This window comes from Perca flavescens, chromosome 14 (assembly GCF_004354835.1).
Source record: "Perca flavescens isolate YP-PL-M2 chromosome 14, PFLA_1.0, whole genome shotgun sequence".
NCBI classification, from domain to species: Eukaryota; Metazoa; Chordata; class Actinopteri; order Perciformes; family Percidae; genus Perca; species Perca flavescens.
Window position 1 is genome coordinate 33,470,617 of NC_041344.1, and position 19,680 is coordinate 33,490,296.

At 42.9% G+C, this 19,680-nt stretch overlaps 1 protein-coding gene across 1 annotated transcript in view; it reads left to right on the plus strand.

Annotated features, from left to right (window-relative positions):
* The window catches only part of glcci1a (glucocorticoid induced 1a), a 33,343-nt gene extending 26,919 nt beyond the window's left edge, over positions 1-6,424 (plus strand). Inside the window, exons 6-9 of the mRNA XM_028596906.1 lie at positions 2,068-2,220; positions 2,702-2,912; positions 5,502-5,622; positions 5,704-6,424. Coding sequence (XP_028452707.1) covers positions 2,068-2,220; positions 2,702-2,912; positions 5,502-5,622; positions 5,704-6,019 — 801 coding nt within the window. The 3' untranslated portion in view covers positions 6,020-6,424. The remainder of the gene's footprint in view (positions 1-2,067; positions 2,221-2,701; positions 2,913-5,501; positions 5,623-5,703) is intronic.
* The last annotated feature ends 13,256 nt before the right edge of the window (positions 6,425-19,680 follow it).

Sequence of the window (19,680 nt, forward strand, 5' to 3'; positions counted from 1 at the left end):
AATCGAAAATCGATTTTGAATCGAATCTTGAATGTCATTTTCTGAATCGTGCACCCCTACTACGTTGTCCCAGGCCTACTTCCATGCTCTGGTTCCACCGGCTCCATCATCCTCGCCGCCACGTGGCTTGCGGTTTGGCGACATCTGCTGTTGTCAATGTATATTGTTATTTTAAAGTCTCGACCTCGGAAATAAGAGGTCATCTTTTTCAGACATATTTCAAGGGGAATAAACCTAATAGGCAGGGTTATCGATTATAGACACTGGAAGAGAGGAGGCCCTGTTGCTTTCTAGACGATATATTTATTCATTGGGAAGTTGGTCAGAATGTATTATGAATTGTATAAAAATCGTAATCAGTCAATTGTGATAATGCCAATTTATGCTTCTGCGTTAAATTGACGCGGGGGTACGTACGTAGGTTTGTGGAAATACGGATCCTACGCCGTAGCCCGACGTGCACCAGAGACATCACTGCCTCTATCGCAGCCACAAGAAAGTTTTAAAACTCTGAGGGACAAAAGAGCTAGCACTGAACTGCCCAGGAGTTTGTGTAACAGCTAAATGTTTCCTCAGTCCCTCCGTCTCTTCTCTTTCTCGGTGAAATGAAGCTGCTTTCAAATGCGGCCGGAAATGTTGAAATCTCTAAACGTTCTGACGGAAAACAGTTTCTCAAAACAATTTCTCAATTTATGTTTTGCCACACAAAAACGTGTCACTCTGACAGAGTGACAGGAAGCTGTGGTAGTCAGCTGAGAGCATGAGTGAACCTCCCCCCTTTGCGCACAGCCTTTGCGCGATGTGTTTGTGTGGAGCGGCTGTGGCTCAGGTGGAAGAGCGGTTGCCTACCATTCGGAACGTGGGGGGTTCGATCCCTGGCCCTGCAGTCCCATGTTGAAGTGTCCTTGGGCAAGACACTGAACCCCAAATTGCTCCCGATGCTGCGCCGTCGGAGTGTAAATGTGTGTGAATGTTTATCTGATGAGCATGGCAGTATGGCAGCCTCAGCCACAGTGTATGAATGTGTGTGAATGGTTCCTGTACTATGTAAAAGTGCTTTGAATAGTCGTTACAGGTAAGACTACGTATATAAATACAGTCCATGTTTCTTGCAGCAGTTGATATTGCAAGGACGTTAAAAAAACAATATATTGTGCAGCCCTAGTACCGGTGATTGAATACTATGAAAATAGGACAATCAGAATATATAGACAGCGACCCAAGCTTTGTTGGTACAAAACATTAATACATGATATACAGTACATTTATTTCTTGTACAGTCATGATAGTGTACTGTCACCATGAGTAGCAGTTAATAGTGTGCACGTTATACTATTAGTTTCACTTCCAGGATTGTTCAGGTGCTGCCGGATATTCCACCGGATTTAACTCTTTTCGGCCAGATGTCTTTGTGTTGGCGTTCTAACCTCCGGTGGATTTGTGAGGACTATGGTTAACTGCTCCTCAGATCTCTGCAGGGTAAATCCAGACAGCTAGCTAGACTATCTGTCCAATCTGAGTTTTCTGTTGCACGACTAAAACTACTTTTGAACCTACACATGTTCCACCAAAACAAGTTCCTTCCTGAGACTATTTAGCAGAGGCACCGTGGCTCCATCCGGCGCTTAGCACCGCCCATGACGATTGTGATTGGTTCAAAGAAATGTCAATAAATCAGAGCACGTTTTTCTCCCATCCCGGAATGCTGTGAGGACTTGCCAGACCCTCCTTTGCAGCGCTGTGGAGGAAGGTCTGGCAATGTGAGACTATAATATTAGTATGGAATGAGTGCATTCCATGGTCTTAACACAAATATGAGAATGATGTGACGTATGAAGCCATTCTTTAAATATTAGGACGAGATTCAGGTGTTTGGATCCGTCCTCATTTGCTTTATTACAGCCCCTTACTCATACATGCATTCTACGGTGTAATTACTGCTATAAATACAACACGGCACATTGTATCCGAATTGACAACAGTTCATATACACAAAGCCTTGGCCAGGTGGAAAGGAGCACAAACGTTTTCCTAATCAAACAGCCTGTATCTGTGTGTGTTCTGCAGCAGTTTTCCATGTCGAAGTCCGCCCAGATGCCGCTGTCCAACATCACAGTGCCAAAGCCTTCCATCTCCAGGGTGCCCAGCAGCATGGAGGGCATCAACCACGAGCTGGAGAAGGTCTTCATCAAAGACAACGGGGAGAAGGAGGAGCTCAAGGTGGGGCTCTGCTTCATTTCTATTCATACGTTTGTTAACCTAGGGTATCAGTAAACTTGTGTTACTCTGACACAGAATTCTGTTTTTTTTGTTTGTTTTTTTGCAACGATTTTTTAAATCAATTCTTTTTCCTGGAATCGATTTTTTTTTTTTTTACCAATGATTCACCTAAATATTTTCTGTTTATACGGTACCGCCGACGGCGACTACATCATATCCGTTTCCAGCAAAACGGAGCGAAAGCAGAAAATACATGTTATGTACTTCTTTACCAATGAAATAAATAGTTATTAGGAATGTTTCATGATATATTGTATCTAGAAGTGTATTATTCAACTTTTGTTTTTGTTAAAGAAGGAAAAGGAAATCGCAATACCCAATACTACCGCAACATAAATCGAATCAGTACCCATCTAGGGGAGTTTTGGCTTTGACATAGTAATCATGAATCCTGCTGTCTGTCTCCTGTCGGACTCTGCAGTCCCTGGAGGTTCCCGATGGGCGGCGGGCACCCTTCCCTCCCCAGCAGCGCAGCAGCAGCACCCGCAGTGTGGACACCCAGACTCCCTCAGCCCCCGGGCGGTCCAGCAGCTGCTCCAGCCTGTCGCCCTGCCCCTCGCCGGCCTGCCCGCCAGGATCACACGACGGCAGTCCTTACTCCACAGAGGATCTACTGTACGACCGGGATAAAGGTACAGAACATCACTTTAGCCCTTATTCCCGAAAAAGACAATATTCAGATTAAGCTGTTTACATGGCTAATGAGAGAGAATATATATTTTCTTTTGGGCGTGCATCTCTACCGCAGCCCTGCAAACTGTTGGTTGGTTGGTTTGTGTACAACAACCATAGCAACGCACAGAGCTGACTGTAAGCCGTAAACAGGCAAGAGGCTGTAAACTCTCACAAACTGCAGTAAAAACCCTGATTAAGACGCGTATTTTGAATGCGCTGTATACATGTCCAAAAAATGCTTTTAAAACCGAATAATACCGGGTCATCACACATGTCTTAATCAGAAAATAATTTTTTAAAAATTGCTAAATTTGGAAAAAGGCCTTATTTGGAGTACCCAAACTGAATGGGCTGTTTACATGACCTGAATCAAATTTGGAATATTGTCATATTCGGAATAATGGGGGAATATTTGTAGAGATGCACTGATTACAACTTTCTAGGCCAATTCCGATTTCCGATTTTCTTGGAGTTAGGCCAGCCGCTAACGATTTTTAGCCGATTCCGATTTCATTTTTTCTAACCACTTTACAGCACAGACAAATATTTATTTTCTATCTTTTCTTTAATAGAACATTTTGCACAGAACAAAGTAGGGCTGTGCAATTAATTGAATTTCAATTTCGATTTCGATTTTGGCTCCCAACGATCACCAAAATAGCATAATCGAGAAAAAAACGATTATTTTGCCATGTTCTGTTTTGCAAGAACACTTAAAAACGTGGTCTTGTGTTCTGAATGACGTGCATGCGCACATCCGCATGCACACATCCACCCTTCCCGAAGCCAGTCAGGGAGGCAAGTCGTGGTCATATCATCCGCTGGAATTTTAAAACTCAGCGCGAGTAAAGATGGCAGCAGCGTTTGGTGAGCAAAAAAAGGCAAAACCAACTCAGTTGTCTGGGAACAGTTAACGCTAGCTAACCCTGCGGTCCCTCTGCCTTTGCACATTTTTGAACAGATAATGGATCACTATAAAATAGAACTATATAAATGACTCCTGGTGTGGGAAATTCACACACATCTAAAGACCAATGTTAGAAATCTTTTCACATCTAATATCCCACAAAAAAAAAATGTGATTCTGGTTTTTGGTGTGGTCCCTCCACGCCCTACTTTCTTCTTCCCTACTTTCTTCTTGCAGCTGTTGCATATTGTAAACTTGTTATCTCTGACCACACGCTGAAGAATGTCCAAACAGCTGACATGTTGCAGGTTAACTCACGAGGTTCCTACATGTGGGAGAATAGAGCCTACATGCGCGCCACACACGGCGGAGAAGTTGAGAGAAAGGAGAAAATGCGTGCGTCCTTGGGAACTGTAACTCGTAGAACTTCTGTTTTCAGTTAATTGTAGCGTTGACCGGCATGAAAGAGCACGTGAAAACCGGCCAATTCGAGTCACCGGCCGGTCTATCGGTACATCTCTAAATATTAGTGCATCAACCTGGTGCATCTTTTTCCTCTGTGACACACGTTGACCGTGCATGGTCTGGGCTTTGACCTCGTCCTGTTTAAGATGTAGGCCTCTGTACTGTGTCCCCTGAGTAGAAACCAATGGGCTTAGTGCTGAGTACCACACACAGGTTAGCAAAGTCAAAGTATTGACAGTCGGTTTTGGTCTCTTCATGGAATTTGTTTGTCCACAGCAATTACTCGGCAACAAATCAAGTGTGGGTTGTTACTGGGGTTGTTATCATTATCCAAATCCACGATTCCATACATTTTTTGATTTAAACATTTGTTTTCAACAGGGATGCCAATGTCATAATAAGAACCATTAGATGGCAGAAGGGTACTTTGCAACAAACTGCAATTGATTGCACCATAAGTTAATAAGGTTCACATGAATGCACCATGGAGTCCCGTCGCAGTAGGCTTGGGTGATCTCTAATATTTCAAATCATCCATTCGTGGTTACTAGAGATTGCCGTCAGTCTGGGTACATTGAACACGTAATTGGACATAACATATTATGGATATGCGGAGCCGCTTTTCACTTTCACCAATGAAACCAGCTACACCGGCTCGGCTGTCCTGCCTCCTGATTGGCTGACGTGCTGACATGCTTCTGTGTTGAAAGCGGCTTGCTTCGGTAGCTCTGTTATTTCTGTCGGCTAATTATCCACTTTACATTTAAACCTAACCTTACACTAGTTCACTTAAGCGCTCATAGCCATCTCCTTTTAGCGACTTTCTCGCTAATCCTACGGTTGTTCACTGGTGTTAGCTCTGTTAGCTACTTTAGTTTAGACTCTGGCAGCAGCCATGGTATCTGGAATAGTCAAGCTGCAGTTACCGGTAAGCTAACGATACCCTGTGTCTTTGGCTGCGTGCTATTAGCTGGTCAGCTGTGCTGTGTGTTGTTGTTTTTCTTCGGACGACCGCAAGTAAATCGGAAGCTCATTTTGATTGATTTTCAATCAAAATCGTGTAACCCCTAGCGCATCTACTTTATGATTTTGACGAGTGGTGGACATAAGAAAATGCTCCAGAAGTGATAGAAAAGCTGCCGGTGTTGATTGGCCTGTATCTCTGTGTTCACAGACAGTGGAAGCAGCTCGCCGCTGCCCAAGTTCGCCTCCTCGCCCAAACCCAACAACAGCTACATGTTCAAGCGCGAGCCGCCGGAGGGCTGTGAGAAGATTAAAGCTTTCGAGGAGATGAGGTATGGAGTGTTTAACACTACCTCTCTGCTGCCTTTAGGAATGTGTGCCCCTCACTGACACTGCATCACGTTTCTCTGCAGCTCAAGGCAGTCCACATCGGCGTCGGTCCCCCTCTTCTCCTGCCCCGACAAAAACAAAGTCAACTTCATCCCGACGGGCTCGGCGTTCTGCCCCGTCAAACTGCCCGGCTCCCTGCACCTCATCCCGGCGTCGGAGCCCGAGGAGGACGAGGACAACGCGGAGGCGGCCTCTGGCTCGGACGCCCAGGGGGCCACGTCGCACTACGGGGCCTCCACTCAGGTCACGGCGAGCACCAGCACAGACGACCCCCCGGAGCCACCCGGCTGGCCCTCAGAGACTGCAGAGCCCCAGACAGACAGCCCGGCCACCAGCTAGACCTGAGCAGAGCTGGCCTCTGACTCCGGGGATCCACACTTGCGACCGCCAACCATCACCACTGACTGTCCCACCAACACCTCCCTCTGCTCGGCCAGGGGGAGCCTCCGTCTCTCTGTGCTGACCCCCTCCACCCCCCCCTTCTATCTCTGCATGACGTAGCAACAATGTTCCGAATAACCACCGCCGCCGCCACAAAGACTCGCCACCTTAATGTTCTGTCCTGCGTAACGTCTGAGCTGGTGCTGGCAGGGATAGCCGCCGATGGTTCCAGGTTATCATATGCAGGCATCGAAGGGAAGATAGGGAGCGCGATGGATGGGGGGAGGGGCATGCATTTTAAACTGGTAGTATATTTCTGATTAAATTATGTGTTGTGTTCTGTTTCAACATTCACAGTATGAATAAGCTCTCTAAACATATATATATATATATATATATATATATATATATATATATATATATACACACATATATATATATATATATACACACATATATCTCTATGAAAAGAAAGAAAACTGCTTGTTTTAAACTGTGTATTGCTATGTGTAACAGGGAAAACAGCTGTACTATTCAGGATTCTGTTTACACCATCCAGGTCACATTGTTAAACCCTGTCTAAAAACAAATGCAAAGAGAAAAATCATTTGGGCAAAGTGGAAAAAAAAAAGACAAAATGGCCTCAAATTGGTTGCACAGTGTCTGCATCTGGCCTCGCTTCAGGTATTTCACAATCAGAGTCTATACTCAGGTAATTTGGAATGTATGTCCATACAAATATCTGCAGAACAGATTCACTGTCATTTCTTCCTGGTTTTCTCATTCCCATAGCTGACTGCTGACTGGTGGTGGGATACTCTACCGACCACACACACTGTTACTGATGGCATTAATGGCTGCGTGGGCGTGGGCGTGTGTGTGTGTGTGTGTGTGTGTGTGTATGGGTGTGTGTGTGTGTATGTGTGTGTGTGTGTGTGTGTGTTGATAGAAGCGTGCTAGACAGAGACTTGGATGATGTACAGTCTGATATTTAAGCCTGCAGACAGTGTTGATTGGCTCTCCTGAGCCTGTTGCCGGTGGACCAAAGGTGGACACGTCTGCAGCTCCGTCAACATGGAAATACAATCAAACTGAAGCATTTGGTTCCTTAGAGGTGCAGATTGGAGGTATAGTTGTATAAACATTTTTCTGAGATTGAAATCTTATCTTATTTGATGAGTTAAACCTCAGTTTTCTTAGCCAAAGACGCCGTTTTCTTGTGCAACTTAACCTGACTAAATCAAGACTATAGAGCCAGAGGGATACTGGAATTTCTGAGGCTGATATCAATATGTGTGAGTTTAAAAAGTAATAGATTGGCCAATATTTGGTTTTTGCTGAGAATCCCTTGAAGAATTCGGACCAAGATACAACTACAGAGCAGGACATTTCCAGTTTGAAAGGTCTCTACCACCGCCCATTCAGCCCTAATGGTAAGGGCGTAACTTTGGGTTCAACCTTGGGGGGGAGGGTTGGGGGGAGGTCCCGCGACACGTCAGCATGTATTGAAAAAGACGACAAAACCAGACAAAAGCAACAAAACATTTTGAAAAAAGCAACAAAAACTTGGGAAAAAGGCCACTTTTGGTTATTGGGGGGGGTTATTCCTTCCCATCCTGTAAATTATGCCTTAGTCTAATAGCCTAACATTTAGCAAAGAGAACAACATCATTGGTTTACTAGAGACTGGGCAGGTAGCACCCATCCAGCCTGCTGTGTTCAGACCGAGCATCCAGCTACATTAGAAATAAAAAGGGACTCTTCTTGTGGAAGACAAGGAACAGTAGAACTGTGTTTTTATTTTTTACTTTTTAAAGATATCTAGGTTTGAGTACCAGTAACAAAACCATGCCTTATTATGCTTTATTTTTTTCATTTGACAATACAAGCTGCAGTTCTCAAATGTTTAAAGTCGTCTAAACACAAACCGTTACTGGACTTAGCACAATAGGTTTGCCTAAATAGAATACAGCTTAACCGTTATCTAAATTGAAATACAATTTCAAAAATATTGATTTAAAGCTGCACTATTCAATATTTTTATATCTTAAATGTGCAGTGTGAAAGGGGTCACAATGAATTTGGAGTTCTCCGTTCTATTGAGCTTTTCTTAGCCTCTTTTAGCTCATTGTTTTGGTTTTATGTATGTACTAGTTAAGGTAAATAATATGTTAATGTTGTGTTTTCAGCTTGTTCTGCTGCCCCCAAGTGGCCAAAAGATCAATTAATGCAGATTTAAAAAGCAGACACTGCCTGATGAAAGAATAAGAAATGAGCATTACAAATCTGAGTAGGAATTCAACATTAGTACAGTTTTGCGTAATTAGTGCTACAGACCCGGCAGCACTTTTCTGTCAGTACCAGGGTAGTATTGAGGATAGATACCCAGTCCTAGGCAACAGTACATGCAGCCACTGGATTTGCACAAGCTTAAAATGAACTATAGCCATACATGATGAATGTTTGCACAACTCTTTTAACTCCAATCTGCATATCCAAACTTAGACTGTTCTGATAATCCAGATCATTTCTATTCCATTAAATGCATTCCATGAGATTTTAGCAGCCAAGACATAAATAGACTCAAGATGATTCATTCCTAAAATATCTCTCAGCCTTTGAAATCGCTGTGAGAGACTAGCTACTGCAGTGATAGATGTTTGGTTTGCAGATACGGTCGCGCTTTCATGTGTTTGATGCACAGATAAAAGGATCACACTGGCCTGCCTCCCTCTCACTGTCTGTCTGTCTGTTGTTACCGTGTGGTTGTAGGCTCCCTGATGCTCCCACCAAGCAACACAACCTCAACGTCTCATATATCCTCTCTAGGCTGTTGAACATGCATCACTATGCCCAAGTGTAAATGATCCACAACTTTCATTTGCAAGAGTGGAAAACATAACCCACGTTTATTTTGATATCTGGTGTGCTTGAGGAATCCCTGCATTGGCGCTCCTTTCATATTTTGTATATATGTCGCTTTTAAAGAGGCTCAATGCAATGTTGTGGTTTTCTTAAGACATGTCAGCACCTTACCAAGAGCTATGGCTTTCCCAATGTCCCACCTATACTCGGCATTGGTAAACTAGATGTGTGCAATAACAGGAAAAAAAAAGAAAAAAAACTGTGTTGTCCGTTCTTTGACACAAAAAGCGTCTCATCTTGCATTCCTTTGGTTTTGAGCATGGGGGCTGGATCAGCAAGTAGTTTGTTGCTAAAGCCATCAACTGATACAAAACCAGCACTGAGAGTGACCAGAGCACATCACTGGCAGGTCAGAGTGTTCACCAACTCACTACATGATACTCCTTGTGTAACCTGCAGTGTCAAAGTTCACGCACAATGGCAATAAAAAAAGAACTATTGGTTGTTTTGTCCACGTTTTAGTGTGTGTGCGTCAGTGAAGCATCACTACGAGCTCTTTGTACATGTTGACAGACACACACACTCGGCTTTGTACAGACACACTCACAGAGCTAAACCACATTCTTCCATCTTTGTCTGTTAAAAAGCCACTTTCCTCTGGGCTGTAGCCAGGGCTCAACCATTTGGGGGAAAAAATAATCTGATTTGCGATTTTTCTGTCAGATATTGCAATTACGATTTGATTTGCGATTATTTTTGTAAAAGTTCAATAGTCACTGTGTAACAAAAAAGACATGTCATGGAGCGTTCTAACATGAGACACCATCAAAACTGCTCAATATTCTTATGCAAGGATGAGAACATAGATATGAATTGCCAGCAATACCTGTTTTTCTTTTAATAAGCATTGAATATTGAATCTGTGATATGTAACATTATTCCAGCATTTATCTTATGAAATAACGGTAAATATAATAATAAAAAGAGCAATAAAGAATGTTGAACCAAACATTCAACTAAATATTGCATATTCGATTAATCGGTCTTCACGATTAGCTCATCGCATTCTTTCAAATTTGATTTGATTTGAAAACGATCAATCGTCGAGCTCTAGTTGTAGCAGATGGTTATTATCAATCAAAATAGATTTTTAAATAGCCTTGGAAATGCTTTAGAACACGGCCCACAATGCACAGCGTCACAGGCTACTGTTGGCAGCTTCTGCAGGTATTCCAATGTCTGGAAACTTATTATAGTTCAGTTTATTTTATTTTGAGCAAACTGATGTAAAAATGATTGTAAATGATTCAAATAAGGATTCCCATGTTCAAAAAGGAGTAGGAAGAAGTTTAAAAAGGACCTTCTGGTCCTACCCCCTTTTGTACTGAAATACAAACTATTTAATTCTTCACTTATGTTAAATGTATCCATACACATATATGCATATATACCTACTTAAATGCGCATATACACATGCATACACATATAAACACATGCATACATGTACACACATGCGTATGCAATTTTTTTGTCTTTTCCAGCTATCACCTATCGGTGTCCATGTTTCATTATGTCAGTTAAATCAAACCAAATAATAACCCATCCAAACTGGACAATATATAACCCCAAGAACAATACAGTCAGCAGATTTTCTATGCTTTATTCTGATAAAATGTCAGCCCACTTAAAAACTCCTGGAATGATCCTGCTGATGGGACCAGGTTCCAGTCTGGGTCACTTGGTGTTGACAGTGAAATCATACAGTGTGTGATATGCAAAGGCTATAATCGGAAGTCTTCACATCCAGTCGCTGCCAGTTGTTCTGTTAAGAAATTTTTTTAAATGTATTTGCGACTGACATTAGTGATGTCACTCCATACCGATAAATAAACAGCTCTACCCGACCGATGCTTCGTTTAGCAAAGGCCTCGGTACCAAACTTTGATACTTTCAGGCACTGACCGAATGGCCTCCATAGTAATGATAAATGTCTTGTCATTCAATATCTAAGAAGTAGATCTCATCAGCGTTTACGTAGATTAGCAATAAGGGTCAAAAATAGAGATTTCTAAGCCTTAAAGTGCATGTTGAACGTCCATGTTGAGGAAGATTATGTGACATGATCGAAAGCTCCAGAAAAGCTACTAATTGGACCTTGTAAAATATTACAAATTAAAATAACAAGTTGAAAGTACAAACAGGTTGAATAAAAATGTCAGTTACTGGAGACAGTGTTGTAGAAGAGTCACCAACTGTCGAGTCCTCTCAAGTCTCGTGTCCCCAGTGGTCGAGTCCGAGTCCAAGTCTGGGTCACCAAAGAGGGGTCCGGGTCGAGTCACGAGCCCAGAGTGCAGGACTCGCGTACTCCATCGCTGACTGGAGATATTCACTGTCCTGCTACAGAACAACCCTAGTGCAATGAACACCATTTATTCTGCCCGTTTCACAACTTCCATTATTTGCCAGCTCGTTGATATGGTTTGGGTTTGAGACGAGCCTTTTATTCTAGGCAGCTAAATGAAATGAATACAAATAAAATGTGAAAGTTTCTTTTTTAAATATATCCTGCAATGAAAGTATGGGATAATGCTGTATCTGACGTGTAGCATCCAGCAGATGGCAGTAGACAGCCGCATGAAACGAAAATGTCCTCACAATTTTCTGTGAACAGTAAATCATGTTACAGCTGCATTATTATTTTAATAATAATAATAATAATAATGCATAATTATACATATTACTATAGTAAATACAATGCTGTATAATTTACACATTTTGGCATAACATTGGAACAGGAAATAGAAACATTTTCCTTGCTTGACAGGAGAAATATTACTGTAAAATGCAGATTATGTAAGAAGAAACCCATTGTTGTTTCAACTGCTAATCGGCTTTGTCACAAACTCAATTCTCTGTGCTAATCTCCACCTCCCAGCACATCCTAACTGGACACGTAGAACAAAGGTAAGACTCTTTTAAAATCAAATTAGGGAGCAAAAAGACTCTTGTAATCCTCTGTTTTCTAGCCTTCTTAGCGCTGCTGCTGTTCCTCCATTTGGATGCAGCTTCATGCTAACTCTAATCCCTGTTTATCAAAGACAAAAAGATAGCGGCACGTGTCCAATCAGCATCCGACCGCTCAAACTCCCACGTGACAGGCGGCCGTGTGAAGACATTCAAAGGATCACACAGGTGGATCGTTTCCTTCGCTCTCTATTCCCGTCACCGACCAATCGAGCCTTTAAATTAGCGGGCAGTTAGTGCGAGTTGTCCCCAATCAGAGCCCTCTGATCATTCAGCCAATCAGTGCTGCTGACGTGCAGGCACAGCTCGGAGGTTAAACACACACTTCCACGGCGCTCCTGTGACTGGATCGGCATAGGAGATGTGTGTGTGTCGTCGTTGCTGCTGATGTTTCCCACAGATAAGAGATTTAGAGTTGAACAGAGACGTCAACAGGCAGAGTCCCACTTTTTCTAGAACAGAGCACATTGGATGTTATGTACGTGTCAGAGCTGGGGAGACGTGAGCTTAGTGGTCAGGCTGTTCTCGTGAACCAGTTGTTCATATAGCTTCAAGGATAAACCTTTTCCACCAACAAGAACCAGGTGCTGGTTCAGAGCTAGAGCTTGTGCCGGTTCGGAGTTGGTTCGACTGACGAACCTCCAAAGAACCTGTTTGCTTTCCCACAGACGCTAAAGAGCCGGCACAGAGCCAGGTCTTAAGTCACTTTTAAGCAGGGGAGAGGAGTTCATGTCCTGGAAGAAGTTAAAGCAACACCAAAGCACTTTTCCTCTTCGGTCCCCCTACAGGTTGGAAGTGGATTTGTCCATTACCGCTGTATTGTAGTTTCTTATTTCTCATTGGAACTACAGATCCCTACCCGGTCTGGCAAACTTGCATAGTGTGGTTCTAGCTGATAGAGAGCCACAAAGTGAATGCAGAAGTGCCGTTCACCCTGTTACGAGTTGATGAACCACTGAAACGATTTGGGAAACATTATTTTAAGGTACAAAAGAATCTTTGGTGTTTCTTTAAGGGGAAAACAAGACGTTCACCGAGGAAAAGGGTGTTCTTGTCCTGGGAGTACTACAGGCCCAGATATACTAGCTTTTTAACATTAGCCGCTTTCCGACCAGAGGGATTTTTGCAGTTCCTAGAACACGACGTTCCTAGAACCCTTTTTTACTTCCTGTTCCGACTGGACCAATTCGGGGATTTTTAAGTTCCTCTGGCCACAGTTCCTGTAACTCTTTCAGCTCCTACTTCAGGGCAGGATCTTTTCCCTTTTCTGCATAGTGGTGGTTAGATGATGATTGATGATGATGATTATAATAACTAAAAGTCAGTCCATATGGCCACTTGGCCAGTGTGAATGCAAATGGGAAAAAAAACTGTCTTGGGGGAGAGTAGTTAGTAGAACTGTTTAGAAGTGGACTGTTCCTAGAACTAGGTTCCTGGAACTACTTGGTCGGAAAGAGGCTAAAGACAAGAGGCGGCGGCGCAAACGGCATTGTTTACATACTTGCCTGCGTACTTTGCGTGTACCTGGAGGGTTGAACGTATATATCCACTAGGGGGCAGATCAGAGCCATTATATACCCGGCCGACACCATAACATGGTCCTTGACTGGAGTGCGGATCAGCTGCTGACCTGCCTGTCAGATGATATGCTGCCCCCACGTTCATGTGCTGAATTGCATCTTGCGGACGCGTAGCGCAAATTTCTGAAGACGTGCACAACATACGCTCCAAAGGAACGCAGGATACGCGCGGCAGCCATCTTACGTACGCGAACGCGTAGTTAAAAGTACATCCGGTCCTTTAAGCGGACCGATGTTTTAACCCAAACCACAATCTTTTTGCTTTGCGGCATTTTCTTTAGGCCTTTATTTGATAGGACAGCTTAGACATGAAGAGGGAGAGCGGGGGGGAATGACATGCAGCATAGGGCCCCAGGCTGGAGCCAAACCCACGGCCGCGGCGGCAAGGACATAGCCTCTGTACATGGGGCACTAGACTATCTGTCCAATCAGAGTTTTCTGTTGCACAACTAAAACTACTTTTGAATGTACACATGTTCCACCAAAACCAGTTCCTTCCTGAGACTATTTTACAGCGTCGCCCCGTCCCGGAGGGAGTCCAAGAGAAGCGATGCATAATCATGAACTGAATGAGGCACACCCCCACATCACGTTTTAATATTCCTACAGATTCTGTCCCACTCCTCATCATCCAGTGGAATATAGATCAATAAAATGTGTTCAAGTTAGCCTTCTTTCATTTCCTGAAAAACGGTTTTGGCGACTAGACACGGATCAACCTTGAAGAAGAAGGGGGGTATTACTTCATCTACTGTTAGCTGCTGGTTTTATCGTTTTTACCTGTGTAAAATGATTGTTTTTATGTTTTGTGTTGTTTTATTGCTTACCACGGTTTTACAGGTAAGTGTCTTTGAGTACTATGAAAACGCTATATAAATTAAATTTATTATTATTATTATTATTATTATTATACAGTCTGATTAGTCCTGAGACTGGAACAAGCATACCTTCAGAGCAGTGGTTCCCAACTCTAAAAAGGGCTGCTGTAATTCTGAGAAATGTCAAAAATCATTAAAGGGATAAAAAAAAGAAGAAAAAAAAGTAATCTTTCTATCAGGCACTGCTGCACTGACCAATCAAATAGTACATTCCTACTGGATGACTTTATCAAGAAAACAGCGTGTTTCAATTCTTTACCTCATTGTCATCACAACAAAAGATGGAGCCGAGACTCCCCTAATAACTCCAGAGTTGTGAAAACCCTCCCCATAATAACATAAACTGTGTATTAAGCCTCCAAACTCATGGGTCTGTTCTTCAATCTGGATTTCCCGGATTGTATTTCACTGTGGCAACTCCTGATCCACTTTCTGCTGGATTCTTCTCATTTGATCACAATCCATGTACTGTATCATAGAAAAAGGCTGCCATTAGGAAGCTATTAGTTGTGACCCATTTTGAAACATCTGCAGCTTCTTCTGTTGTGCAGTTCAGCCCACAGGAAATGTTTGTCCAGCTAAAATTGTCCACCTGCTGTCAAGACAGTGTTTGTGTTAATAAAGTTGTACTCCCGGTGACCAATCAGAGAGCGCGCTGCTAGGCAGACACGCATCATAATAGGAAGAGTTCTAAAAAGAGAAAATCGTTTGGTGTATATAACCGAGACGACAAGTTAAGAGCAAATAAACTGTATTCACCAGCAGCATTATTTGACACCTGCCATTTCAAACAAAGCATATAGGCTCAGGCGTGGTTTCAGCATGGCATCATATGGGAACCCTGCCAGACAGACATGAACGTTCTCTAAAGTTTCAGCCCCCTCCTATTCAAATGAGTTTATTCCCTGTGTGGCCGTCGCTCCGTGAACTGAGTCTAATGTGTCAAATGTGTCAAATATTCAGCACAATGCTGAAGGAGGCCTTTGTGATGGTGGAGGAGCTGCGGCCAGCTCCTCATCTCTGGAGACGCTGGCCGGCAGAGTGGACCCACTGTCAGATTCAGCTCTTTTGTGTGTCCGTCTTGTCTCGTGGGTCCATTGTGGAGGCTGGACAGGCTGATCCCACCTCGAGGATCCAGCCGTCCTCCCTGCCTTGTATGCATGTCAGCCATCCCCTATTCCCTGGGAGGGATTTCATTACCCCCCTCCCGCCCCTTTTCAAATCAGACGCCTTGAATGCTACACTGATCAAGGAAAAATAATCAACTGCCCTTTTGTTTTAGCAGCCGCTTCAACAAGATAAAATAAAGGTATGGTAATGAGGCCTTATCATGTGCGGTTCAGACGATGGGTGTGATGTGATTTGCCTTCCGGTGGCGTGAGGCTCCCCGCTGCGAGCTGAGGCCTGCAGCCAGCTGACGGAGCTCCAGCACATTCTAATGCTGCTGCTGTTACACCAACCACAGCTCCTACCGCCTGCTGACTGATAACACAGGTCGGATGGATGTGGAGAGAAACAACATTACAGTCATCAGTTCTAAACCTGGCTTTATCCAATGTTCAGATTTCAGTTCTGGACATTTATGCAAATTAGCAATATTTAATACAAGAATGCCATATTTGTATATTTAAACATAGCATTTCCAAAAACTTGTAATACATTTTATTTTTGTCTTAATCAACTGGGGAAGTTTCATGATGTTTTAAAGCCTAGTCACCTACCCCTGTCTACCCCTAAATGAGCTAATTATACTAATTACTAAAATTGCCCAAAATGCAATTTTTAGCAACCAAACTTAATTTCATCCACTAAGGCTGTAGATGATATTTCAATCATAAAAGTTCATAGGAAACAACATTTTTGGGTCCAAGAAGTTTCCAGTAGACTAAGGGCCCTTTCACACCTATAGTTAGTTTGCTCTGGTCCGAATCACTGATCCGAATGTTGGTTTCCCCTTGGTTTGGTTTGGTTTGGTTTGGTCTGGTTTGGTTTGGTTTGGTTTTACACCTGGAAAAAAGCGTACAGAGAAAGTGTTTCTGAAATGGGACGCTGGAGCTGACCCCTCTTGAAGTGGGACAGGCACGGTGTGGTTTCTCTGAGTGCTGCTCTCTGTAACACTGGGCCCAAAACAGCACAGAGACCCAACAGCTCCAGGCAGTCAGAACCGGCTCTGACTCCATCTCCCAACAGTGCAAAGCCAGCCGTTGTGCGTCGTTACGCATGGCGTGCCTTTACCCATCAATTAGATTGTATCTAAAAAGCTAAAGGAATTTATTTAATAGCAAATGACAAACAGTTCTGTGCAAAGAGCATGTAATTAGTAAAACTTCATTTCCATTGTACCTTTCACAATGGTTAAAACATGCTTTAGACCTACAATAAAAACAGACCTAAAAATAAAACAAAAATAAAACGATCTAAAGCCATAAAAATGAGCACTGTATAAAACACTGATATATTAAATTCAATTAAATTTATTAATAGTATCGATTCACAACAAGAGTTATGTCAAGACACTTTACAGATAGAGTAGGTCTAGACCACACTCTATAATTTACAAAGACCCAACAATTCCAGTAACTGAATTGAAATCAATGTGGTCCGCTAGACAGAAGCATCGAAAACAGCATCAGTGTAAACATTATTTGTCCTGTTTATCATATTATTCATGAGAATAAATTCCATAACATGCCAATACAGAAAATGTGAGTTTTTTTTCCGCAAATATAGTTTATAGTTTGTGTAGGATATTAATTGTAAGAATGGCTTTGTGATTTCTTCATATCATCAATGAGAGGCAATATTTCGGTTGGTTTAACACCATGGTCTCAGTTCCCCGTGTTCACCCGTTTCTGACGTCTGGGTCAGCGTGTCCGTGGAGGGCCGCATTTTCCCCTCAAGTTTGCTTTTCATAAATCCCGATTCTTGCGTAGAGAGCGGCGGACATCTTCTTTAGTGCGTAGGCTGTGTTCATAAATGAGGCCCCCTGGTCTCACTCTCCCCCCAGGCAGGCTGGTACCATGCTGGCCCCCCAACTTGGTTTTTGTTTGCTGTCGTGTTTAGTTAAATTCTTGTTTTTGTTAAAGGTTAGGTGAGCATTTACCCTTCCATAGCATCCACCCACAATGCACTACTCATTACTGACATCACATACAGTAGTTTAAAGTGCTCATACTATGCTTTTGGGCTTTTTTCCTTTCCTTTATTGTGTTATATATCTTTTTTGTGCATGTAATAGGTTTACAAAGTGAAAAAGCCCAAAGTCCAAAGTTATAATGCTCGCCTAACTGCTAGCGTAGCAAGCCCTCATACTCTGCTTCTGACTGGCTAGTAGTCCTTACCTAGGTACTGTCAGGGCACGCCCTCATACTCTGCTTCTGACTGGCTAGTAGTCCTTACCTAGGTACTGTCAGGGCACGCCCTCATACTCTGCTTCTGACTGGCTAGTAGTCCTTACCTAGGTACTGTACATGTGCGACTCCCAACAAAGATGGAACAGAAGTGAGATGTCTCGCTCTGTAGCTAAAACAGAGAGCTCAACACACAGGGGGAAAAGAGGAGCTGCAGCAATTTGACAAAATGACAAAAATATGGCGTTTTTTGAAAATTAAACCATGTAAACCTATTCTGGTACAACCTCTCAATACAATTTTGAACCTGAAAATGAGCAGAATATGAGCACTTTAATTTAGTTTAGTTGTATTTAATAAAGATACTTGTTTATTTAAATCGTGGTGTGAAGTGCAGCATGACGGTGGCTGTCAACAATAAATAATGGTTTAAGGAGTGAACCTGCTTCCTGCGTGAACTGTCCCTAGCTGAATGGGGTAGGCCTATGCTACTCTATTTTAACATGGGTGGTTTTTAGAAAGCCTAATATTTTCTGAAGTGGTAAGTGATGTAAAACGTTTGAGAATCGCTGCACTTATTCAACCAATGCAACTCCCTCCATTTCATTTCCCAATCCAAGCCATCTGTCAGAAAGTGGTTCCACTTTATGCATGTCAGATTGTTTACAGGATGTACCAGGATGATCTGTTCTTCTTTGCTTTTCCTATGTCCCTGAATGTAGCATCTTGAAGTGTGTTGTGGCACATTAAAACTCAGTTTCAGAACATTCAAATATAGAATATGATTTAGAATACAGATGCTACATTCCCTCCACTGTCTGTGTGTGTGTGTGTCTGTGTGTGTGTGTGTGTGTGTGTGTGTGCTGTGTGTAAGGGCCAGAGTAGGTTGTCGTAGGGGTGTGTTTGAGCCAGAGAGTGGGGTGACGACCCAGAGGAGGGCCTCATTTAAATGAAGCTGCTACACAATGTGAGATTACACTGCGGGGTGTGTGTAGGACATGCTCTGCTCATACAGAGCCAAACCAGCCGAGAAGATAAAGATGAGGAAACGCAGGGAAATTACAGCGCACCGCGGTGCTATCACCCCTCGGCAGAGCTGGAGGTGAGAGATAGAACTGTACTAAAAATGCTGGGCAAAGAAGAACCATCTTTCACAATATTATACACAGGCAGCACGCTGAGCACCAGTATCTGTCCTCGGCACACACACTCTGTTTAAATGGCTGTTTTTCCTCAATGTCAGCCCAGTGAGTTTTGCTGTAAAGACAGCACAGAAACAAAAATCAGTATCAGCTCAGTTACCTAAACATTATTAAACATTCATGTTTAGGAAATGGAGATTTTCTTTGTTTCCCCCAATGGCTTTCAAGGGGCTTGAATAACATATTTGATTTAATTAATATGATTTTTAAAAGCATGAACGCATGAATGTAACAGTGTGTCACCAAATTGTTGGCTGAAGTTGAGGCTAGTTGTGCTCCAGCTCCAAATGGATCCTAACACTCTGGTCCATACACTGTGCCTCGGTCTGCAGTGACCATCTTTAGCGGTGATGACTACTGCCAGCCAAAGACGAGAAGAAACCCAATACCAAGGTACATTTTCCTGAAGAAGAATGTTGTTCCAAGAGTGGAGAGCTGCAGCCAGAGTGGAGGTAAGTTACTGTGTTAACCTGGCATCAGTAAGTCATACACCAAAGAATGGCAGCATAATGGCAACTTCTCCACCTTCCCAGAATGTAGTCAGACATTTATCGCGCGTTAAAAACATTATTGGCGTTAAAAGGAATTTGCGTTAAACCATGAATAGCTCTAACTGTAATTCTTTGTAAGGTCTATTCCATAATGTAGTCAGACACTTATAATAACAATCTGAGTTCGGAAAAGTGCTGCAAATGCGGAAGTGCCTTAACGCTGCTTCCA